This window comes from Cyanistes caeruleus, chromosome 8 (genome assembly GCF_971803275.1).
Source record: "Cyanistes caeruleus chromosome 8, bCyaCae1.hap1.1, whole genome shotgun sequence".
Classification (NCBI taxonomy): Eukaryota; Metazoa; Chordata; class Aves; order Passeriformes; family Paridae; genus Cyanistes; species Cyanistes caeruleus.
This window is the reverse complement of record NC_141708.1, coordinates 17,624,710-17,650,810: the sequence shown is the minus strand read 5'-3', so window position 1 is coordinate 17,650,810 and position 26,101 is coordinate 17,624,710. Positions and strand designations below refer to the sequence as shown.

The 26,101-nt window shown below is 40.9% G+C and overlaps 1 protein-coding gene and 1 long non-coding RNA gene across 3 annotated transcripts in view; one reads left to right on the top strand and one right to left on the bottom strand.

Annotated features, from left to right (window-relative positions):
• The window catches only part of ERCC6 (ERCC excision repair 6, chromatin remodeling factor), a 46,385-nt gene extending 37,050 nt beyond the window's left edge, over positions 1–9,335 (bottom strand). The window contains exons 1-5 of one of the 2 annotated variants that reach the window (XM_023929587.2): positions 9,105–9,335; positions 7,884–8,317; positions 5,347–5,467; positions 3,252–3,360; positions 814–1,540 (exon numbers count right to left, since the gene is read on the bottom strand). In XM_023929587.2, the coding sequence (XP_023785355.2) occupies positions 814–1,540; positions 3,252–3,360; positions 5,347–5,467; positions 7,884–8,314 (1,388 nt within the window). In that variant the 5' untranslated portion in view covers positions 8,315–8,317; positions 9,105–9,335. Of the gene's footprint in view, positions 1–813; positions 1,541–3,251; positions 3,361–5,346; positions 5,468–7,883; positions 8,318–8,873 lie in introns of both variants that reach the window. The other variant, XM_086900378.1, reaches the window with a different exon arrangement.
• Positions 9,336–9,438: 103 nt separating this feature from the next.
• Positions 9,439–9,800, top strand: LOC111942740 (uncharacterized). Its single transcript, XR_002870675.2, has 2 exons — positions 9,439–9,528; positions 9,680–9,800. It is a non-coding gene; the product is annotated as an uncharacterized LOC111942740 (long non-coding RNA).
• Positions 9,801–26,101: the final 16,301 nt, after the last annotated feature.

Sequence of the window (26,101 nt, the reverse complement as noted above, 5' to 3'; positions counted from 1 at the left end):
AGCAATAAACTATGCTTTAATTTTGCAAAGCAACATCCTGGGATTGCAAACCTATTGCCTTATATGAGTTCCTGATCTGCCTTTGTAACCTGAGATGTGAAAGTGAAGCTGGGCTCTTCCTACGTGGGATTTTCTACAACTGAGAGCACTTCTGCTACCAGAAGATACCTCTTCCTCCACAGCAACCCATGCTCTCACCACAGGAGAGATGGTGTTTATACCTTTACTTCTTGACTCCTTCTCTGACACAGCATCATTTCAATCTGTAAGATTATATATTTCCATAAAAGTGTAAAATTTGAGCCTCCCAAGCATTAACTAAGTTCCTGTGCTAGTGTTTATCACTATCATCAATCACCCTTCACTCACAATCCTAATATATGTTCTTCCTTTTGCTCTAGAGAAACTGTTTTCAAGTTCCACGATTTTCTAGAGGACTATATAACTAACTGAAAAATATTCAGTAAAGGTAACTAGAAGTACACATGCCATCAACAAGCTGAATTTTATTATATGAAGCTCATGTCCTATACTGGAAAAGAGGTAACACGCCTGTGGCCAGCAACACATAGGTTATACAAATTTCATAAAGCACAGATTAGCACAGCTGATCCACAAATAGGAACCTATAACAACAGCAAAGTACTTGCAATTAAGCTCCATGTCTGAATCCTTCTGGAAGGCTATCTATAATCCTTCTATCACATTTTCATTACTTCAACATGCTCCCTAGCAGCCTAAAACAGACATTGTCCTTTGCATTTTCAACATACTAATTTATTAGTATTATTAATAAAAATGTCTAGGACTAACCTTAGTCTCTGTTTATAATAGTCCACATCTCCATCATCTCTCCATCGTCTCACTTTATGCTTCCCTGGTGTATGCTCTTCTTCCTCTGAGCTTGGAACAAAGTCAGCATCATTTTCAGCTTCTTTAAAACCCTTCTTCACCAAATGTTTTCTTTTTCTTGATAAACTCTTAAGTTCATAATCAGAATCATTCTCAGCAAGAGAAGATGCCTGTTCTTCTTCCTCTTCTGCTGCTTCTGGATCAAAGAGCTCCTCATCAGGTACATATTCAGACTCCCCACTATCATCCTCTTGTTCATGCCTGAACTTCTTGGCCTCAAGACATTTCTTTTCCTTTGGAATCCTGGCCTTTGAATGAATGTGAAGGGCATGCTTCTGAAGCTCTCTCAAGTGTTTTTTTAAGCGCTTATCTGTTTTTGACAGGGCTTTACCACTTTTTTCCTTTGTGGCAGCTGCAGGAGTCACACACTGAACATTTTTGGCTTGTGCTTTCTTCTTTGCTCCTTTGTGACGGGATAACTTCCTTCTTTCAGATGACAGCTTAGCTTGGTCTGCTAAGTACTTCTCAAAATCAGATGCTTCATTTAATCTTAACTGTCGTGCCTTCCTCTCTGGCTTCTGAGGTATTTTAGTTCCAAAAGGAGTCATCTGACCGGTTCGAATGAGCTCTGCCCACTCCGTTTCCTGAGCAGGCATAAGCATACTGCCAAGGGATGATGGACCAGGCTCTACAACAGAAGTCAGAAAATACAGCATGCCTTTAACACACTCCATATAACAAAAACACAGGAACAAGGGTGTTACTATCAAAATGCAAATACTTCTGAAACAACACACAGCAGCAAGAATTACCATAAAATTACAATTCCCAATAACACATGAACTCTAATGTACCGCCCATGTGGCCAATTCCACCCATACCACCAAGTTCAGTACAAGAAACCACTGTGTTCCCATCTGCAACAACAGTGCCCATTTTGATTTTATTACTGATTTTTCAGTCCTACTCATAAGCTTGAAATTTGACATTTTGATTACCACAACAGACAAAAATTGATTACCAGGACAAAAATCTCACAAAACACAGACTGTCCTACCATATGCTTCCAAAAAACCCAACAAAAAACCAACAAACAATAGAACAAAATCCAAAAACTCAAAACTTGTCTTCCTAGCCTACAATACCAATATGAAGATAGTGACTTTTAAAAGTCAGACTGGCTGCACAGCACTCTGCCATAAAATAGCACTTTTAGGTGCACTTACAGTTACTATACACAATCTGTAATTGATGTTTGAAACAAAAAAAAAGAAAGAAAAGCTCTTGAATTTAGGAAGCTGAAGGGAAATTCTGGCCTGAAATCTATTATTAGGGCCCAGAATTTCAAAATAAGTATATCAGAATTGTCTGCACAGCTTTAAATGTCCCATTTCAAAGCACTGTATCTATCATATGTTTAGTGAGTAACATCAGTGCGTCAGGGATGAAAACCCCTTCATCTCCACCCCTTCCTACTGGAATTGCTCCATTTTTTCTGTTGGGCTCCACTCACTTCTTAGTTACATTTCAACACACTGAGTGCCCGACTTTTGCTGCATGAGCCTTAAAAGAAAATAGGATTTAAGATGCTTTTCCACTGAGAAAAGTTAACTGAGGCTTTGACTCTAAGTGTTGTTGAATCAGGAGAGAAGCACGAGCTCTGTAAGATGGGAATCTACTCCAACCACATGTGCAAGGGTCAAACAGCACAAAGAGTTTTTTCACCTCTGTTAAGAACAATATAATCCAAAGGTGATGCACAGACACCAATGGGACCCAAACTTGCCCTGTGTAATACTGCAGGTTACTGACTGTGGCCAAGCTTAGTTTAGCTTAGCTTAGTTTGCAGAGAGCAGAGAGAAAGAACTCTGTAAAACACTGTAACACACTGAGTAAAACACTGAGGCAATGTATACCCTGCTTTGGAAGAAACCTTATTTTTAATTTTAAAAGTCACACTGCAGCCTGAAAAGAAGAAGCACTTCCCCCATTCCATTTCTAGTGATACTTCCCAACAGTAAGAAAAAACAATTTTGTTAATGCTGATTGATAGCATCCAGCATATAAAATGTAATTCAATCATGATGTTAGTCATCTTTATCAAATTAGCTGTGAAAAAAATGTTAGGATTTCCAATTTATTAAGCCCAATACTCTAATGTGCCTCAGTCAGCTCTACACAGCTGAACACAGATTAACAGCCATTTTTTAAAACTTCCCACATGAATATGCCAAGATTTGCAAATCTGCAGGTGTACAGAATAAGTGTTCTTAACTCTCTTTGAAAGCCAAACACTGAAATTTATTTCCTTACTGGCAAAAATCTTACAAAGTATCTTCAAACAAACAAAAAAATGGCATTATATCGAAGTAGAACTTTCAGCCTTTTCCTATACATACCTTCATCTTCCTCACATTCAATTTCATTTGCTTCATCGGCAAACTCTGTTAAACCGAGTATTCCTTGAAGACGTTTTTGTTTTGCTTTTATCTTCTTCAGCTGTTGCTCCTTCAACAAGAATAAATTAATTTAATTTTTAATCTGCTTTATAAATTTGCTTATCTTTTAAACAACACTTAAATCAATGTATTTGCAGTATTTTCAACCAGAATCTCATATTCAAATATTTATAGTATCACACTTGAGGGAAAAAAAAAAGTGCAAAAAAAGTGTCACCACAATACCTGTAGGGCTCCAACCCACGGAAGACACACAATTTTGGCTGCATGATTATCTTAGCATATGTGTATAGTAAGATCAGGCTGTTTACATATACAAAATTCATGTGCACAATTCATTTGTCTGTACATTTCTTAAGGCCATTTTATGTGTTGATTCTAGTGAAGGAAGCCCATCAAAGCTGACTGCTGGGACTCCCAGAGCACACCAAGAGATTTGTTCATGATTACAAAACTGGGCTCATGATTACCAAGCCACAAATAACAGCTCTAAGATTTACTAAGATTTTTTCATCATCCCAGAAGTTTTGGAATGTTTTGTTACATAGGACTTGATATTGTAAATCAGTCCAACATCCTGATAGGTGTTTGTCCATGGTTAGTTTGGGAGTGGTCATGGCTAATTTAACAGGAAAAAATGAAAAGTGAAATGATATCAAAAATGATATCAAAATGATATCAAAATATCAATGTTACAGATTATGTAAGAAGTATAGTTTATTACTCCTATGAAAATAATTCCTACCCATTAATTCTTCTGTTACACCTTTTTTCTGATTGTAATACTCTCAACAGTACATCTAGTTCTGATGGTATGATTCTTTGGTACTGCTAACTTTCATTTGTGAAACAAAACATTCCAACTAGGAAAACAAAGACATAGGTAATGTAAACTTCAAATTTGATACTCTATGCTTTGGAAGGATTTCCTTACCTAGAAAGGCACATACTCCAGTAAAAACCAAACCCATTGTAAAATTCAGGTTATTAGGAACACTTTCATGGCTTATGGTTTTCAAAAGGAGATTTTTTTTCGTTCACTTCAAAGATGGTTAACAACAAACTTGCAAAGAGGTCTGAACTTCCCCTGAACTAACATATATGTCAGTCTCTTCAAGCAGGATGAAAACATGCAGAATAGTGATCATTCTTTAATGTAAGTCTGGTTTAACACATTTCTTCCTACTACTTCCACTACTTTTTTCTAGTCCTTTGCCATTGCTCTGTACTGTCCCCATCACTCTCTAATTTAATTGGCTAAATTATGAGCACAGTATTACCTGGGTTGCTGAAATTATCAAGGTTACTAAGCTACAAGTGAATGAGTCAGCAACAAATGACTCATTCAGACCTAAGACTGGCCTTCTGAGGGCAAAGGACAATAAGTTTCACAGACAGGTTTATCATTAGAGAAAGTGTCTAGGGTGACTTTCCAGCTGACAGTGAGCTGATCAAGGTGCTGCATTCCTGATTAGTAGAAGTCTCACTTTTCTCAAATCTCTTTCTTATTCACAGTGTAAAGGTCTATTGCCTACCCTGATGCCAACTGGATTGCTCTACAGCTCCCTTAACTCACTGTGCTGGCAGAGAAAAGCTGCAGCAGTTTCTGAATCAGTGAGTTAAAGAGGCACACAAACTATGTGTACTGACAAGATACAGAGAATGAAAGAGGGTTAAGGAAAAGAACAGAGGGAAGGAATAACCATGAGATCTGAGATTTAGTTAAACTAATGAATCATACCCTAACAAGGCTTTGTCAAAACTACTGTGAGGGTTTTAATTAAATTAATGCAAATCAATCTTCTGAACAGGTCCTGGAACTTCTGTTTTATATCTTGTTCCAAAACTTAGAATAAAAAAAAAAAATCAGCACTTTAAATTCTTTAAATTAGTATGAAACCATTTCAAAGGAAAGGAACAGCAATTCCAGACTGAGTCTGAACTATATAATTAAGAATTATATCACAAAAGCCAAATCTTAAGGCAAAGCATAAACCTAAGTACTGTAAACAGAAAATTACTGTAATCCAGTTACCTTGTTATATTTTTGCCGTTTTACAGAATCTAGCTTTCTGTTAATATTTTTGTTGTCAGCAGCTTGAGGTGAAAGTTCCTCAATAATTTTATTTATATGTCTCAGAGATGTTGTACATGATCTGCAAAAATAGTAAGATTGCAATGAACTGGTAAAGTCTAGAAAGAAAAACAGCACATTCTCAATTCAGACATTTTAAAAACTCCAGAAGATTTAATATAAGACTTAAAAAGGTCTAAAGGTAAGGTTCTGAATAAGCATAATGTAGTTAAACAACACTGGAAATACTAAACACTTGAAAAAGTTGTATATCATAAAATATTTTTAAACTGAACTTTGTTAATAGTAAGATTCCAGAAGAACGTAAACTGAACAACCACTGTAGTATTTAGTACTCAAAAGTTACAAGTCTGACGAAGACAAGCAAGAGTGGTTGTTTTCATTATTCAAGGTAAACAAAACACAAGCCAAAAATCTAAATGAGAAACACCATGTTTTCATTTTCTAAAATGGTTTTAATAGTTTGATGCCATTATATAAGGAAACCTGTATTTTTTACCTTTTATGCAAAAAGCAGATGGCAAGACAAAGGTGCAATTTCACAGGACAGACTAGTTCAAAGAATTAAGAGCACATCAACATTAAACTTCTTTTACTCATGCACTACCATTTTTCATGTTTCCATATAAAATGTGAAACTCAAGTAGAACTACATGCTACAACCTGATCTTTCTGTGGTTGAATTCATTTGCAAGGAAGAAGGAACTGCCACACCATCAAAAGCAACAAACCTAGGTTTGTTAATTCATATATCAGAATATTTCATAAGGATACACAAATTAGAATCCCAAAGCATTATGAAAAAAGTCGAAGACAACTGCTCACAATACCTGCAAAGCAGTCATTATTCCCCCTGTATGCAAAGAAAAGCACTAAGGAAGGCTCCTCCATTGCCAGGGAGGAGATTTTTGGGCCACATTTACTTCCAGCTCTAATCTGAATTCTACCAGTTATCCTTCCTAGGAGATATATTCTACCAGCTCCCCAGCAATCACTGCCATCCTCACTTCTTCATACTCTTTTAACATTTTTGAACCATCCCCTTTCTTTCTCACTCTCCAGTTGTGATGCTTTGCTGTACACCATCCTCCTGCATCCATCTCCTAATTTTGGCTCTTGCTTCCTTGGCCCTGGAGTCTCTTGATGCTCTCTCCTTCCACAAAACTTTAATTAACAGGACTTTGAAATTTAAACAGGATTTAACTTCAAACATTTTCATTCTTCTTTTTCTGCTTCAATTTGTGTGCATATTATAAAATCATGCAGCTTCTACCATGAACTCCGTGCCAACTACTCAAAAAACATTTCTTGCCTGATTTTTTCTCTAGTTCACTAAGCTTCAGGATTTTAAGCAATTCGATCATCCATTACTCATGTCTGAGTTTTGTTAGTCCTTCTGCTCAAAGTCAGCTACATCTGTTAATTTTCTCAAAAAATCAACTTTCAGATTCTCACATTACATCTTATGCAGACAAGATTCTGCATATCTGCATAAACCATTTGCATTCCCTCATGTAAATCTTGTTTTACGGCTTGAAGTGAGAGGTGAAAAGAGCGGGATAAGAAAAATCATAGGATACTTCTGAAAGAAAAACGGGAAAACATAAACTAATTAATGGTGCTATGCACCACTCTTTCAATAACCACATACTCTCATTGTAATGGTTATGCTGCTCCATTCATTCTCTCGATACCACCTTACTCATTATGTTCTTCTGTTCCACATCACCTGAAATTAGATTTCAGTGTTGCAAACTTATTTAATTTCACATCTCCACACCCAAACTGGAAAATTATAATTGAGACCTACAGCACTAAAAAAACACCGTTAGTGCAAGGGTGATGCAGTGAAACATACACAGAATAATTTACCTGCAATAGTTCACAGAGTAACTCATACAATGAGACTAAAAACAAAAAGGGAGATCAACATTTGAAAGGTTACTGGCTCCTATTCCTCAAAGTCTTCTAGTGTCAATAGTATCAATGTTAAGCATTTGATTTTTTTAAGGTATAATTAAGAAGTTCTTACAAACACTTGTGAGAAGGCTGTTTTGGCTGTAGGACATTCATGAGATGGAGTCATCCAAGTTATTGAAGGAACATAACTTGAAGCGGATGACCCCACAAAACATACAGAATTGAGGAAGTGACACTTTTTCTGACTGTAACTTTGAATAACAGAGTAATTCTCCACTGCCCAGAAAATAGATGCATCTTGGTGAGGTAGGAGACAAAGCAGAAAAAGGAGGTGCACTCTACCCTGCTGCCTTGACACGACTAGTCAAATAAGAGCAATGAAGCATAGTCTGATGTGAAAAATATTTTCTTCATTTTTAAAAAGTGACTCCAAAGAGTATGTGTACTCAAGCACTTTCAAAACATCTTTTCCTCTTTAAGATTTTAAAAACATGAGATACCAAGTCCCATTAGATCGTCAGTAGCAGAAGGGAACAGTAAGAAGACACACAATTTACCTTAAATCCTCCAGTACTGACTCATACTCTTTTGATGCATTAGCTATTTTTGCTGCTTTATTTGCTTCATTAATTGCATTATCTACTTGCTGAAGAACTCCTTGCTCCAACACATCCTGGTCGTAGACATCAACTCCTAAATCTTTGAGCTCAGCAGCATGTGCACTACATGAGACAGACTGAATCTGCTGCCTGTTGATCTGTAAAAGGGGATGTCCTCTTCTGGGCACCTCCAAAGGAACAGCCATGGAAGTGGAAGCCTGGCAGTCAGAGCTGGGAATTCCGATACTATTACCCACACCATTGTCACAAATGCCATTTTCCTGTTCAGTTCCCAAGTCCTCATCGTTATGCAGGCAGTCATTGCTTGAAGTAGTGGTAGACTCTTGCTCTTGGATACTTTCTGGCAGGTGACTCTTGTGTGTTGGCATCCTCTGCTCAAAAGCAACAAAGAAGAAGCACATTATCATAAGGACATCCACACATAAAAAGCTCCTTATGAATCCTGTGCCCTCTCCAAAAAATGTAAGCAAACCAGTAAGCATGTTTATGATAGATTCTTGTGTCAAAACATCTAGTAGTCTACTTCTCCATCATGCAGATAGAGATGCATGCATCTACATGCAGAGACAGCTCCACACCAACTCCCACAATCAAAAGAGTAGCCAAAACCTCTCAGAGACAACTATGTTTAACCATCCTGGAAGACGCTGATATGAATACGAACAGGACAACGTGTAAAAATTACTCTCCTTGCCAGACAGTGAACTCAGTCTTCTGTGTAAATGGTCATGCTCCAGAAGACCGTGACATAACAAAAACTTATGCAATTTAACGTACCCAAACACCAAAAATACAACTTTTGGAAACAGGTTAAGACTTGCAATCGAAAGCACCAATGAGTGCAGTTGGCTTTAGTTTGACAATTCAGCTTTGAAGTGAAGCATAAAACACCTCAGTTCTCAGGAAATTAATGCTGGGCTGACTTACTAAGGCAAGGCTGGAGCTGGTATAGTTCAGCAACATTTCCCAGCACGGCAGCCCGTGGGTCTCAGCCCCACCACACGGTTTTCTCCCACACGCTCGGAACACACCCGCACAGGGGATGCATTCAGGCCCTGCATCCAGGCAGCGGGTACCACACCGCCCGCTCCCAGGAACCTCCGGCCCCTTGTCCCACCTGCACCAAGCCTGCCCGGGCACAAGTGGCGCTTCACCCACCTCTGTGTGCGAGCGAGCGCGGCGCTGGGAGCGGCGGCTCCCGCCGGGCTGTGTCCGAGCCTTGGCCCCGCAGCACAGCGGGAGCGGCACCACCGGGCCGGGCCGGGGCCGGGCAGGGCCAGGCCGGGCAGGGCAGGGTAGGGCCGGGCTGCTCCGAGCGGGGCGGCCCCGGCAGCAGGGCTCCGGCAGCAGAGCTCCGGCACTGCGCCTGCGCGGCACCGCGGCCGCGTCACTTCCGCAGCGGCGGGGCCAGCGCTGCGCGTGCGCGCGGAGGGGCCGGTGCCGGCGGGGCTCCCCGGCCCTGAGGGTGACGGGGCCCGGCTGAGCCCGGCCCGGCCCGGCCGCTGCCTCCTCCAGTGCCCCTGTACCCCTTCTCGTGAAACTCCGCATCCAGCTCCCCCTCTTCGGGGCAGCAGAACTGAGTGTACGTGCTGGCAGCCTCGGTCCAGCTGTGAGAGGATAAATACATAGCAGAACACATAGATATTAATGAATAATTCCCAAAAGCGTTGCTGGCTTTTCTCCTACTGAACTACGATTTCAGGTCCTTGACTGAAGATTTTGCTTCTTTTCAGTTACCTTATGTCTGCCTTGTAGTGTCTACGAGTCTCAGGGAAACTGAATGGGTTCTGTAATACCTTTAAGACCTGGACCTGGAAGCTCATCAAGCAAATAAAGCCGTGCTATGTTGATAAACTCTTGTTTGTTTCTTTGCTCTGAAGTACACTATTACTGCAAATATCCTTTAGTATTTAGTGCCTACAATGAGAAGGCTTTTTAAAATCTTCATTTTTATTTGAATCTTCATGTTCTAAGTAGAAGGAATTTTTTAACTGCTGAAACAATTTAAAATGTGAAGTGCAAAGTCTTTCAGCAGACTGAGAAAGGCAGCAACCAGGGACATTTAAGGACACGGCAATGTCAAGCTGTTGTCAAAACTAAACTATGGCATGGAAGGGTAGGATCAATTTTCCATAAACTGATTAAAAAAGGTCAAAAGATGAGTTGTCCTGGAAAGAGAAAAAAGGGATTTGTATTTTTAGCTAGGAGAGAAGTTTTCAAATGACAGGCTGCTTCTTTCCTAAGCACAGGAGGAAACTGAAGATTTTCCTACATGTTAGCATGTTAGCAGACTTCTGTCGGTTAACACATCACTAATGTCAGATATGGACACTAGTAAGAAGGAAGAAGGGCTATAATCCAGCATTAAATATTATTGCATCAAAGCAGGTACTTGCAATATAAAACAGTTATGTTGTATCCTGACTGTGACTCCAAGGATCCCAGGTGGAGCTTGCTGAAAATCTGTATGGCTTCATGGAAGCCAGAGCAGGGAGAGATCCCACAGGCCTTTAAAGCTTGTCCTGTGGTGGTCTATCCTTGGTGCATTTGCAACTCTAGACCTTTTTTAACTTTTCAACCTCGACACACAGTTTTACCTAAGCAGGGGAGATCTATCTTTTCCCTCTCAGCCTCACCTATTGCCTGGAAAAGTCCATTACAAAGGCTGTAAAAGTACAAAATCTGTATTATAAGCCGGAATGTCTTTGAAGTTATATTTTCAGTGCAGTCATTTTCACATACAAAGTTAACTTCTAATGGACCAAAAATTCAGTTCTGATTTTGGTTACATACCCATATAGCTTCTGATATTTTCACATAGCATGTATGCATGTGTGCTTATCTTTTGCTGAAGTATTTAATTGCATTTAAGTTCAGTTTGTTTTTCTTTTATTTTTTAATTTTTCTACATGTAGCTAACTGCTTGCTGCAGGGCAGCTACTAAACCACTGGCAGTGAGGTTTCATGGGAAGGACAAGTTTTTTGTTTTTGTTTTTTTTGTTTGTTTGTTTGGTTTTTTGTTTTTGTTTTTTTATGTTGTAACATAGCCACAGTCTTCAACCCCCCTGTATGCAAGCATTAGTGATGACAACTGTTACTGGAGCTGGTTCTGGCAAGTTTTGAGATGCAGATATGCTCTTGAACTAGCAAGACTGAGAAATTAAACAGTGTGTCTTCCCTTACGATCAGCCTTGTGGGGTTTCTGGGAAGGATCCTGGCAGATCTTGTGAGGCAGTAGCTCAGAGCTCAGCTGGTCTAGAGGGATGTGAAAGAACTCAGACTCTCAAGGAAGCTCAAATAGAACGACAACTTGGAAAGGAAGCAATTTTGTTTCTGTGACTCTGATTTGGGTAATGAAAAATTAGGTTCTGTAAATTATGGTCAGTGATAAGGGGCAAAGGGGCAGTGATTTAATTTTTAATCCATATTTTTTTCAGTCTCCTGCTCTAAAATTATCTCTATAACTATGATAAACACATCCTGGGATGATAAACACATACACTGGGATGCACCCAGTATAACCAGTAAGAACCTACCTTGTCTAAATGCTGGCTCTTAGCAGCAGATGAGCCTTCGTGCTTGATAGCCTGGTTGTGCTGTTAAGGGTGTGACCTCTGGCTGTTGGCCAAATCTTCATTCTTGCTTTTCAAGTAGGCTTTTACTCCACAGATTTTGGTACTTATTATTGGGACAGAATATATTTATGGATTTTGTTCTGAGGAAATGCTGTATGTGGACTATGACTGATCCTATGGATGCATACAGAAAGGCTTGGACTGACTGACTAAGAAAAAACTAATTCAAACCAGTACATTTTCAGAGTTAAGTGGCCACAGGATTTGAGCATCTTTGAACTTTCATTTACATGCATTAAGGTGACCTGAGATGTCTGAGCCTCAGGCATGTGACTGCCACTTTGTGGAGCAGTCCCAGTGGATGCAGTGCTTTGCTAAATATTTAAAGATGCTCCTTTGTCCCAAAGTGCTTAGGCCTAAGATTTTCATTTATTCATAGAGCTTAAGCCCAGACAGGAACATTAGATCATTCTTTCTGACCTCCTGTGTGACACTAAAAATACTCACTCAGTAGCTTCTACATCAGGCCTGAGTCTTGGAGATGAGGTGGCACAGATGGCTTGGCAGGATATCACATTTTGATTTAAATGCACTGAACAGTAGAAAATTCACTACATGACTTGGTAGATTGTTCCAGAGGCTGATCCTTCTAGCTCTCTTTCACGTAGCCTGAAACACACTAGCTTTAAAAATGTCATGTGATTAAAACAGAGGCTGTTAAACACAGAAGCAGAAAACACTTCAATAGAATTTTAGACCAATCCACAACTTTGTAAAATCTTGAGGCTGAATTTCAGAAGAATAATTTTTCCCTTACCTGATTAGAGTTCTGAAATGGGATGGACACCAGACGTTTCACCTAAAACTTCTCTAAACAGTTATGTGCTATAGCTGTTCCTAGAAATACTGCTTTTGTGGCTGAGCTGTTCAGCTGGCTACATTCGTCCTGTCTGACACCAACTTAAAAGCCAAAAATCCCCACACTATTCTAGAGGGGTCAGTTAGTCAGGTATGGAGTGTCCTAGTGCCCACAGGCAGTGCTGTTCTGCTGAAAAACATGGCAGTAGCAGATTTTTATGCATATCAGTTTAGCTTCTCTATTTTTCAGTCCTTTCCTGCTGAAGTAGCAACTGTGGGTCTGAGCCAACGCCCTAGGAGATTTCTGTGCTGGTGGTGAAAATGCTATACACTGAGGCACACCGATACTTTTAAAACAAAATGCCAAAACTGTGAAGTTGTGATGAGAATAGATAATAAATGATTTAAGGGCTGCATTACTTCTCAGGAGGGCATAGAATTGCCGGCAGCATTGGCAGAAATGGGAATTCCATCCATGATAATAAAGCATCTGTATCTCTTTGTACCAATGAGTTGAGTGGCAAGTATCTCTCAGAGCCATGGCAGTGTAATAAAGCTAATATATCAACCTAAGAGAGATGCTAAGCTCTTTGAAAATAATTGTGTAGTTGGCAAGCAATAACTGTTACTCTTTATATTGCAGAGAAATAAAATTGTTTGGGTTTTTTTTCTCCTCACTCTCCCTGCTGTGGTGCATTTAAGAAATTAAATGCAGAAATCTACTCCTAATGTACTACTAGGTTGGAAAACTAATGACTGCAAATGGGAACAAATTCCAGAAGTGAAGGTTTCTCCCACTGCTTTTCTGTGGTTAGATTGCTCATCTTTTGTATTTCCAACAAATATTGCTAGACAACAGCTCACACATAAGGAAGTTCTTGATAATGCCATTTTTTTAGCAAAGCTCCATGTTTGTGGTTATTTGGGCTGTATTTTTCTCCAAAGGAATTAGAAAGTGATTTTCTAGGCAAATCTGCTGCAGCTTGTTAGAGGCCTTTTCCTGAGCTTGTAGCCAGATCATTGTTTTTACGTGTGTCTTTGCTACATATCTTTCATAGGTGTGTGTGCACAAGGTTTTTAAGGCCCTGTAGAAAAAGGAGAAAAAAATATAGAAGCTTTAAGAACTGAGTAAGTGTGTAATAGGCTCTTGGCATCAATCTTAGGCAGGCAGAGAGGGAAGACAAACCTGGGTGTTTATTGTCTTTTCAGACCAGCCTTTCACATTTTGCATACTTTAGAGATGTTCACTGACAAGCTTAGGGCAAAGCTCTGGCTCTCACATCCCAGAACCAGGATCTTCTGCTGTCCTACCCAGGCAACCAAAGGCTGCTGCTTTTCACCTGCTCTTGACTTGTGTAGGTCTCCTTGCAATGACTGCTAGCACCTGTGATGATCCCTAGAGCTGGCAGAGTCCTGCTCGGGCTGTGTTTGAACTGTCGGTGGTGCCAGGAAGAGAAGCATAATAAATATTTGAGTACTTGAAAATCTCTCACCTCCTCAAAAACTGGGCTGTCTGAGACCGGTGGTGGCCACCTGCCGGCTTTAACACTAGAGGGAGGCATCGCCTAAAAGAAATCACAAATGCTTCCAAAAGAGCACAATTTAAAACTATTTATATGTCTTGGAAGGGAACTAAACACTGATTTCTTCTTAAAGCCTCTGTTTTTATTGGAATATATTATGGGAGGCCTCATTTGCTGCTGAGAACGCTCTTGGCCAGAGTGAAATCCAACCCTCCTGATGAGGTAGGCAGATCCAGCCTGCGCTGCTCTGCTTTGTCTTAGCTGGGCTCTCCTGGGACAACACTTTGCTTCAGGCCTGGAGGTAGTACAGCCTCTATAAATAGCCCATTGCTGAATTGTTGTGTGACCAGATTTTGAAGGAGGTGCAAATGGATAAAGAATTGTGTTGTTTTATTTCAGACTGACACACTCAAACCGATTTTGCTGTCTTGGCCTCAGTTTGTACTCGGGGCAGAGGTCAGGAAGATGAAATGTCAGTTCTTCACTCTGTAGTCATTTCTCCCTAATTTCAAGCCTATAAGCAAAGTAATAGGGATTGACTTAATGGTGGTGGCTATTTAGGAATGGTTGCTGTCCCTGAAGAGGTTTTCCCTCTCCCTCTTTACTCCATTAGCTTGTCCTGTTGCAGCATGGATCCTGTGCCATAAAAATGGGAGGTAGTGCACAGCTCCCTGGTTCATGGTAGACTTCAATGCCTTTAAACTGCATCTTTCTACATTGCACAAAAAGAATGTAGAAGAATGGGAATAGTTATTTGTGGGGTCCACAGCAGTTGGCAGTAACTCAGAGTTGTATAAAGCATATATTGTAATTAGCAGAGAGCCGAGAAGGAAAGTAGGGTAAAAGAAAGGGCCCAGGAGCTCTGGGTATCCTTCCCAAATCTTTCAGTGAGTCCTGTTCAGTGGAGATGCTTATTTATTCTCCTGGAATTTTATCTGCCTTGACTCAGTTGGTGAGCCCAGCTGCACCTAACAGGCAAAGGTGGAGAAAGTGGTCTGAGGTAGTCTTTTCCAGTCAGGCAGGAGGGAATGAAAGACTGCTGAAGGAGCTAGAGAGGCAGAACTGAGATGTGCAGGTGGGGACAGAAACAAATGTGAGAAGGAGATGTGTAGATGGGGATCAGAGAGGAAACAACAGATGTGGAGTGTGAAGGAAGGCCTGTTTTGAAATCTGGGGAGCAGAATTAATTGCTGCATAGATATATAGGTGGCTGCTTTGAGTGAACTTAAATCTTTGCATTTTGAGGTGTAGCACGCATGCTGATGAATTCAGGTGCTCAAAGATCACTGAGATGGAGGTTTTGAGAGACAGGTCTATTGTCAGAAGGTGCAAGTTACAGACAATTCAAATTTAAAAGAATAATAAAATGTGTAAATCGCAGTCATAAAGACTCTTTCAGAGTTACTTAAGATGTTCCATGAATTTCTCCTTTAACAAGCTCCAGGCAGTGCCTCTTGTCCTTTTGGCAACACTTAAAGTGTCCTGAGTCTCTGCTGGTGTAGCACTTGGTACTCTTTCTATTGCATCATGCTGCTCCATCTCATCCCTAGACTGCTTCTAATAAAAGAACTTCCTGAGTGTCTGTCTGCAGTTTCATCCTGTTGTATCCTTCAGATACCTCATCTGTGTTTCTCACCAAAGGCCTTGAGATATGGTTTGTTAAACAGCTGAAAGAAAATTGCATTGTGAAAGCTGCTGATGTAGTTCCTTTTGCCTTTCAGAACATAATCCAGCAGATTTGTAGTTATTATAGCAGATCCCTGTTTAGAGCATGGAAGATTTCTCAAGGTGCTGTTTAAAACTTCCTGGTTTGTGCTGCAAATTGTTAATCAGTCCATGACAGCATAAATAAAATTAGAGGGTTTAATTAAAACTAATGAATGAGTGAATGGAGAATACACAGCATGTTTCACTTGTAGTGCACTGGTGCTGTGAATAATTAAAATGTCACAGAGTAGGAGATGTCTTAGTAAAATTGTTAGAGCTGCAAAATCTGAGTCCTCTGGACTTTGATAGTTTGGGAAGGTTTTGCTCTTTAAATTGTTGAAATACATTTATAAAAGTTAGGGGAAAATAAAAAGACATATACGACTCTGATTTTTATTAGGATGGAGTCAAAGTTGGAAGCTTGGTGCCAAACAAATCCTACTGCATTTTGGATAAGTTTGCATGTCTCTGAAGATCTAACTATGTTCATACCATATTAATCCTACAACCATATCACCCAGGGGATTAGTTTCCTCTTTTGGCTCGTCTGTGACTCTATTCTTGCAAAGTAAACTTATTATTATAGGCTGTTATATTGTTGTTACTTATTAATGTTCCATCTACTCAAATCACAAACATTCTTTTGATTTAAACCCAAACCTGAACCACAGGCTGAACTGGATTTGCCTCTGGCTCAGATTTGGTTTATATGACGTGGTCAGACACCAGGCCAAGAAAATAATTTTGACTGGACTGTTTTAAATAGATCCAGGGGGCATGAGGTGAGAATTAAAACGATGAGACGAAGAAGCTGATCAGACTGTTGTAAAGCTTGGGATTACATACTAGACCCTGAGTATAAATTCTCAGAATAATCAGAAGACATCTTTCATCTTTCTGCTTTACAGTGCCTTGCTGTTGCCTGTGGTACAGTGTGCTTTGCCACCCCTCTGTGACTTATTCTGAGGTTGGTGTTCTCCTTCGCATCTCTGGACTTTTCCCCACATCTATTCTGCTGACCCTATGACATCTTCTGAGGAAAGGAGCCTGCTGGAACATGAAATAGGATCTGGATAAATGTTCTGGCTGCTGACATCGCTGATGAAACCGTAATGCCCCTGAAGCCTGCTTTCTGTGTCAGAATGACCCAATGTGAGCATCAGTGAGGGACCTTTCTCAGTGTAGGGGTTTAACTGTGTGTGTTGGGAAGTTTAAAAGGCACCATACATCCATCAAATGCCTCTAGAGGCTGTCATCTAATGGTAAGCAGTACTGGATGCAAGTTAGACTGGGATGAAAAAATGAAAATCATCCATGAGGTGTCTATAGTGTTCTATAATCCTAAGTCTGTATCATAAAATTTCTTATGATGGCTGAATAAATATAGAGAATTTCCATCAGTTAAGACTGGTTGGTCAAGATGATAAGAACAGTGCAAGCTTCCAAGTGGCATTATGGAATCTTCCATGTCCAGATTGGGGATACAAAGCCTCCCTACTTACAATATACACAATGTATTGCCTCTCAATGCTTGGCTGCCTGTTTAGCAGATCAGACCAGATTATGACAATGGTTCTTCTGAGCCTTAAACATTTATCAAGGAAGAAATATACTTTGCCAGGAACTCAAATGATTTTCTAATGTTATATGAAGTATCATTTAAAAGTATGGCATGACTCTAACCTGTTCACCATCGACTTAATGCTTTGGCATTAAGAGTCATATGGAAAAAGTAATCTCAAAAATCAGAAGAAAAGGTCTTGAAGAATATGGTGTGTTTTTTACTTAAATTTTTCTTTTCCAATATATCTTTTTGGGCTATTTTGGTCCAAAATTCAAATATTTTGGAAGCAAAATATTGAGTGACTAACTAAGAAAAAACTTAATTCTCCCTGCATATCTCTTTGAATTTGTTTGAGTTGAAGGAAATTATACTAAAAAAAATGTGAGCCTTCCAATTATGCTCTAAATCCCAAATATCTGTTCATTGTCAAAACAGACTAGAATTTATTTTATGGCTCAGACTATAGCATCAAGAGTCTTGGTTACTTGGTTTAAAAAAATAAAAATTAATAACCAACAATTTGAGTTAATTAGTTATGCTCAATTCCTCTCATAAATTATACTGATTTATGTGAGTTCTTCAACTTTAATGATTACATTAATAACTCGTTACAAACTAACAATAATCACAAGTGTAATTAAGAAAATATCTTCCCACTGGTTACTTTAAGATTCTCTTTCAATTAAAGTGTTTGGTACTCTTTTTCAGTCAACCAGGGCTTGGATCCTGCTCCTGGTGACATCACTATAAATCTGGGGTGAGGTTTTTATGAAGTTAATGGCATTACTCCAGATTTACATAGATCTTGCCAAAAGCAAAATAGAGTCCATCGACTAAAGCATTCCCTTATCTTCAAAGGGAATTGGTTTCATCTGTAATAAAATATCTCAGGTCAACCTAGGCTAAGCCTCGTTATTTGGCTTCACTGAGCTGCTTTGTGTGAATGAACTTTTTTTAGATTTGAGCCTAAAAGGTTGAAATCCATAAGCAACCTTCCTTAACTACACTAGAGCAGATCCAGGCTCTGCAGAGCCTCTGCTAAGATGCTTTGCATTATGACAGTAAGAAGTTAAAGTTGCAAAAGTTTGCTGGGCTTTTCATAAGAACACATGTAAAAACTTGTATTTCCTAAATTCCAGAAGCTGACAAATATGATCAGAATGTAGCTAGAAACAGGCAGTCACGAGGTGTTTGGGACCCTGTCCCTGCTGGTCTGTTCTTGCAAGGGATAGTTCTGATCAGGTATATTCTCTTGCTGTGTATATCAAACAATTGTTTTCCCAAGCATGGATCAATCAGTTACCTTATTGGTTTATTTTCTTAGTTAGTTTTCAAGTGTTCAAGAGGCAGAACTTCAGATCAAGGTTCCTCAATGAAAAGTCCTGTTTTTAAGTTATGTTTGTTGAGTTTAATGCTTGCTAAAGTGCAGAGTATACAGTGTATACTTCCAGAATGTAGGAGCTCTGGCTTGTATTTTGGCACGTGGTTGGGCAGAAACACCTTTGTTTAGGTATCTATGAAAGGTAGGTGCTTTTCTTCAGGACACAGTGGGAACTGTGAGCCAATAAGTCCTGCATTAGTATATATGTCCTTGCTCACTCTATTCATGATGTTGGCACACTTCTTCCCCATTCCTATATCTTGCTGCAAGAATAAGACAAAGTAGATCAAGAATTGGTTCACAGAGCACAAGTTACTTTCTAGTGGAAACTTTGCATCCTTTTCATGTTTGGGAATGTTGGCATGGTGCAGCTTTTCCCTCACGGTCAGGTAGGATGTGTGATACTCCTGGAAATGTCTGTCTACCTGTGTATCAGTATCAGCGTAGGGAGCATGGTCCTCCCAGAGCTGCTGGGTGAGGGTAGATGGCTGCAGCATGCAATGCACCATCAGGCTGGAGAAAAGACACCCGGGGCAGGCTGCTGACACAATACAACCTTGTCAGTGTTCAGTATGCTTTCCAGATGAGCAGGCTGAGCTAGCAGATCAAGGAACTCATAGCTCCTGCATCAGAAGGAAGCTTACAAGAATTTTTTCAACACATACGTGAACAACCATGGAATGAACAGGAGAGAATTCCTTTGATTGTGTGGGATTCACCTATCACTGTTAAGGAAAGCTTTGTGTTCTCTGAATGTTTTGGATAATGATGTGCTCTTTTACAGTCCTTCTCTCTGTAAAGTTGCTAGGGACAGCATTCATTTATAACTGGAAGTATTACGACAATGTCAAACACCAAAATTTAGATTAAATATCAAAGTACTTAATGACAGCTACATTTATTAGAGTTAAGTCAGCCTAAAGAAACACTAGAAGGCCTGTAGCATGAGTTACCTACAACCTGAGAGAATAACATGTGAGGAGTAATCTTAGATTCTTGTATATAAAAGATAAAGGAAAATAATAATATGGAAAGTAAAATACTGGAGCAGAGGTCAAGAGGAGTTCAGGAATCTCCATCCTTAGTATGTAATTGGAATTGCCCTTGTTGCACCTTGTGTATTGCTGCTCATAGTATTTATCTGATTTTAGACTGTTTATGCCATCAGGCTGTGGAGTCATGCAGCTGTGAATCAACTCCAATAACTAGAGTAGGATCAATACCTAATTCTATAAAGAAATCTTCTTAAAAACAGCAGGAGACCAAAGCTGGGATTAATAGTGTCCACCTCCAATTGCTCGTCAGAGAGTTGTCAGTATCCCTGATACAATTTACACTGCCTCAAAAACACAAACCTCAGCAAGTACAGAAAGCGAAAGCAGTTTTGGAATGATCTGTGCTAGAGTGATTCCCTCCACAAAAGGCCTAAGCTAACCCAAACTGATGCTTTTTATACAAATGATTATAAATAGAAGCCAAAACTTTGTCAGACCAATAGTGCAAACTTAACATATTGGCCCCTTGGTGTCATTTGAAGAAAATTAATGCAGGGGGCCAAAGAGACAGAGTCTGCAATATGTAATGCTCCAGAGACATAGCTGAGATTTTGTTCCTAGTGTAGCAGAAATAAATGCTCTTGGCAAGTCATAGGGGAGGAATAAGACATGTGCATAAGTAAGATTAATCAGTAAAGCCAGCATCTATCTCATGAGTCATATCTGACATCAAAAAGGCCAAGGTTGTTGCAAGTTAAATTTGTGCTACTACAGGAAAGGAAAATAACAAAGAATCTCTTGTGCAAATTGTGCTGTAGATTTGGATAACTGGGAAGCACTAGAGAGAATGGGGGTGGGGGAAGGAGTGGGGGCTTCTCTTTCCTCTTTCAGTAGAGAACTAAGTGTGAAATCGTGGCCAAGTAAAATCACTGACAGTGATGCTGTGGCTTTTAGCAGGGTCAGGTTCTGCACATAGTTTGTACATACCAGGTTGCAATGGAAGGACAGAATTTCTCAGCCTTTTCTTAGGTAAACTCTCAGAGAACTAAGAAGGAATGACAACAGTCCAAAGAGCCTCTCTCTGCTGAAAATGCTAGATCTGTTAAATCAGAGGCGTGAGAATCTTTCCTCCATGAAGGTCAAATAGGCTTTTGTGAGCCATTATTGTGTGGCAGAATAATGAGGGGCTGGGGAGAAAGAAGCAGAGTGTGCCTGAGTGTGCAGTTGTGGCCCACAGGCTGCAGGTTCCCAGCTCAGCATAGAAGAGATGACAGTCGATGCAAGGACTGTGCTTCCTCCTGGAGAATCACATTTCAAGCTTCTGCCCAGATCATGCAGCTCAGTGGTGCTCCCACATGGGCCCAAGCCTTCAAGGCACAATCTGGCTCTATTAGTTTTGTGGCAGTAGTTGTCTAGGCAGATTCCCCCAGGACTGGAATGAGAGACCTCCTGTGCTGAAAACACTTGGGTCTGTCCAGATTGCTAAAGTGGGCTCTGCAATTAAGGTTTGTAATGGCTTGTATCCCTGGGGAAATGAGCGCAGGGATTGGATGTGGATGAACAAAGGCCAGCCAGCGAGTTGTAAGTGGCCACACGGGTGTTGAGAATGCTGAGCACAGGGGCAGGAGGGTGGGTGGATAAGGGTCCCCATTTCATTTGTATGATATGTAAAGCACTGTGGAAGAACATTTGTTGCTGCAGTATCAAAAACAAGCTGTTAAGGTGGAGTTTTGTCTTGCTTTCTGTGATTATCGTGGTGATATGCTCTTCTCTGGCAGAGGGAAGTGTAACTCTTCTAACATTTTCCCTTTGTGTTCCAATACATTTTTCACTTGCCGGTTTCTCCAGAACAGGAAAACAAAGTGGTACCCTAATACAGTTTAGAGATCAATGACTGCACAGGTGAAATAGGACTCAGTGGAATAAAATCAGAAGGGGAAAGAATACCTTGCTTGCACCACAAGCTCATCGTGTAAAGCATTTCAAAAGGATTTTGGATACTGATGCTAGTAAAGATGGAACCATCACCCACATGGTCCTACAAGATGGGGAAGAGCTGGAAGGTGCAGCAGGGCTGGCAGATGAACCAGTGGTAGTGCCAGCAGGCTGAGCAGCCCCAGCCATCTGGCTGGCTCGAGCCTGGGGGCTGGCCTGTGTTTTGGCTGTGGCAGAGTGCCAGGCTCACTCCCCACGTGTCATTTACAAGGCACCAGTGCCCAGTTTATTTGGATACAAGGGGGTGCTTTGTGAGCACTGCACCCAAACTGCATGCAGATAGAGAGCTTTATAAAAGCAACAAGCCTTAAGGCGAGCTCTTGTGTGTGTGAAAGCTGTTGGTGTAGGAATGTGCTATCTGTCTGCTGCTCACTCGTTCATATTAAGTATTTCAAACAGAAAACGAAGACAAGAGGGACTGGCTGCCAAATGCATTGCTACATAAAAGATGTAAAGATGGAGTTAAAGGTGAGGTTGTGTATCAGTCATTTAAAGATCAAAATCATGCTGTGATTGGCTATGCAGTTCCAGGAACTTCTGAATACACATTATATTGGCAAGCAACCTGTCATGTTAATAACATGCAGTTAAAGCTTTTCTGTCTTCTAGAAATGAGGATGAAAACATGATAAATATGGTAGGTCTGGATTGAAAAAATCACCATCACCCAGCCCTGCCCTGCCAAGTTGTGAGAAGAAAATCCCACTCATATAGTTAACACATGGATTTGTGCAGTGAAGGGACCTCCTAGATACCCTGAAATTTATTTCTTAGTCTCTGTAGAGACACTCTGTGCTCCTTGGAGGGAACAAATGGATGAGTGCTGATAAACTTTCCGGCTCCTGGAGTCCCTGCATAGTTCAAGTGCCTTGGGACAGGGTACTTGCCCTCGGTTAGAAAGTTTGGTGACTTTTGCCTCCCCGTTTTCTGGTCTAGCTTTGTGTTGTCTCATAGCAGAGACATCCTCTGCTCTGCAGCTGTCATAACACTTGCAAACCACCCACCCTTCACAGGGGCAATTACATGTAACCCAACCCCTTGCAGTGTGTGCAAGCTGATCTCTCCCACTGCCCTAACTCAGGCTCCAGAATCCCTTTGTTTTGCAGCGCTGTCACCTCTCTAGCAATCGCAGCGGACCAGCTTCATTATTTTCCAATTTGTGCTCCAGGCTCTGAGACCTCAGACCTGCTGGCCTTCTCCCAGTGGAATTCCACTTAGGCAGCTCAGACAGGGTGCTTTTTCCTGGACATTCCCTTGCCTGTCTCTTTTGGAGTAACTTGCAGGCTGATTTATCTTTCTCCTAATTGTGTTAGGTTATTTGCAGCCATAACTTTTGCTTCTGATTTAATTGCCTCCTCTCTACCCCATAGCAGAAATTTGCCATAGAGTTTACATATTTGTGCTGATTTATTTTAAAACTTTTTGCAATTTACCATGGCTTGCCTTTCAATTTCTGCACTGTCACATCTTCTACTGTGTTCTGTGCCAGTTTGAATGGGGATCATAGGGAAGAGCCCTTACAAAAGGGGACCCCTCTCTCTCCTGTGAAATACAGTTAGTTTTGTATGGTTTCCTGTGCTTTTAAATCAGGAAATTTTCTAAGGTGGGCAGGCCTTTGGGGCTGCAGTTGTTGCCTCTGTCAGATTTACTTTCTTATCCAGTGTTTGATTTGAGCTGAGATGTTCTGCTTGGAATCTGGATTTTGCTTCCTCTGAAGTTTGACATTTGTACCCACTCCAAAATTAGCTCCCCTCCTGAAAAAAAAGTTAAATAAAAGTCCAAACACAAGTACTAGCAGATTTCTTTCTAGGAAATATATATACTAAATATTTATGACTGACCAGAATAGCTTTTCTGTTTCTCTGGAAACTTCCATTTTAGCTCAAACCAAAAACCAGTCTGTATTAGTTATTTAATTCCTTGATATCAGAGATAGTTAATTAACAATTATGCCTGATAAGTTTTATTTTTCCAACTTTGTACAGCTTCTGCAAAAAGTCTTTGGAAAACTACTGGAGCTGGAAATGCTCCAGAGACCACATGTGGTAGAAGCGGTCCTCCTGTGACTCAGAGGAGGATCTGCCCGGGCAGTTCAGAGCCTTTCTCGTGTCCAGTCAGGACCTGAATCACTGGCTTTGCTCTGGGGAACTGATCTTGGTTACCTGCAGCAGTGTCTTTGCTGTGGGGCTGTGTGCCTCTCCTACATTTGTACCACAGCCAGGTCCCTCTGACTTTGCTGAAGGTGGACACTGAGCAAGACCTTTCAGCCTATTTGACCTCTACTGAGCCTTTCCAGGAGAGCGCCAGTGCCACAGAGTTTGGTGGTGACCTGGGTCAGCCTCCCTGGGCAAAAGGACGGCGTTAATTTAACTTTTCTGTTAGTGGTGTTCCTAATAAACACAACTGGCAATTAGGAAAAAGGTAGTGAAAAGGTACTTAAGATTTCTTTCCTGTTTCTGTGGCCAAAAATGTTAGCCAGCTCTAACGAAAGTGTTCCCCAGGGAGATGTGTTTCGCTGTTAAAAGTAGGATTCATAGGGCAGTCCTTGAAATCTAAACTTGGGCATCTAAATAGAGATAGCCTAAAGATAAGACCAGCTTGGAGTAGGAATCCTCAGAAACATAATTCTGTAGTCAAAAATACTTTCCTGATAAGCCAATCATCTATGGGGCTGCTGACAGAGTGTCACAGAACACAGATGTAAGCTAACCCTCTCCTGTCCCTTCTGTAGTGGCACCCAGGACAATGCTGTTGTTTGCATGGAGAGAAAGAGGCTGAAGGGTTGATGAATTTACCCTGTGCCACGCACAGACAACCACCAGGTGCCAGTTTAACACTGGTTTCACCAGTGTGGGATGCTGTTCATTTGCAGGATGAACCTTTGGATTGGGGGTCAGTGGCTGTCTAAAGCCAGAATCAGAAAACACTGGTACCTTGGTTGTACCATGAAATCACCAGACCAAGAGGTCATTGGTGGGGAGGAAAATGGCATTGAAATAAAGAACTGGGGCTGTTGTACTGTCCTCCTGTCAGCAGTCAGCCCTCGGGTCGCATCCATTCAAGCCAAAATTTCTGTCGGACATGTGAAAGAGCTGTCCCCAGACTCGGTGTGTGCGATGGTTGGAGTGTCCCTTTCCCTGCAGGGCTGTGTGTGCTGAGCACATCCTGCAGCGCAGAGCCAGGATCTGCCTTCGCTTTGAGTCTAAAAAGAGAAAAGTTGGCAATCCAGCAATTCTTCTGGCCAATAGATGGTGCTCTCCAGCTGATTTTCTGTCTTGAGTTGGAGTTTGGCAACAGTTTCAAGCAAGTCCTTTCTTATTGTTAACTCCAGTAATTCTTTTCTGGTCTGGGTTGAACTTCCCAATTATGAAACTCAGAGCAGGCTTTTGGAAACTCTTCAGAATAGGCCTGATTGACTAGGCAGATTTTTTTCCATTTGCAATTAAGACTTTATATAAACTTAAACAATGGTGAAACAACAAAACGCATCGTGCTGCATGTACAGTGTGCTGCTGGCAGCCTTACAGCTTCTGAATCCTAAATTATACAGTGGTGACCCAGTGCCAAATAGGAACAGAGCATGTTCATAAACATGCTATCATCTAGGAACACAGCATGCTTTTAAGCTACCTCAAGCCTTGAATAATCACATTGTGACAAACTACTGCAAGCAGGTGGTGGGTAGGTCAGTGCAGGACGGCTCCTTCCTGGCACGTGGGACCCTTGTATTGGAGACAGAGTTTTATGGCTGATTTAAGCTACCTGGCAGCTGTGCTGTGGGTGAACAAGGTGCTGTTGTGCGCCGCTCTGCTGCTGAGTGGGTGTTTGCAGTTGTTACACAAGTGCTTCTCAGTTCTACCTTATTTATTTATGTATTCTTTGACAGTATTTTGTTTAACACACTTCTGTTGAGAACTATTTGTCTCTTGCTCTTGATCCTGGTTGTGTCATCCCATCTTGTTACTTCTGCCAACTCTGCTGTTTGTTGTGTCCATCTGTGACCTGATTCAGTTTGCTAAGGTCAGTGAAAATTATCAGTGGAGAGTGTCAGCAGGACCCTCTCACTCTTTCAGTAACAATGAGCCCAGGAACCAGTTTAGTTTGCTGAGGGGACTGTTGTCAGAACCTTCAGGAATGATGTTCACACTGAGGTTGACAGCAGAATTCCAGCTGACATGGATGCCATAGGAGCAGTCCCTGGATTCCCGTTTTGCACATGGTTGTGTGACGCAGCCTAAGGTTAGGTTTTGTGCCTCCTTGGTGTAAGGAATAACCACTAAGTGCTTCAAACAGCCAACTGCTGTCTGTGTATGTCACCCTTAGGAAAGGAATACTTTAAGGGACTCACAGCTGCTTATGGGAGGGCAGTATATCACAAGGGGAAGATGCTTTGCTTCAAAGACAATACTCTGCAAATGCTACATCTTAGATTAACTTCCCAGCCGTCTCTTGATTTACTTATAATCAGGGGCATGTGAGCAGCAACTTCCTTCCTTTGCTCTTCCTTGTCAGAAGGACCTGTTTAATGCAAACCTAGGAAGTATGACAGGACATTTC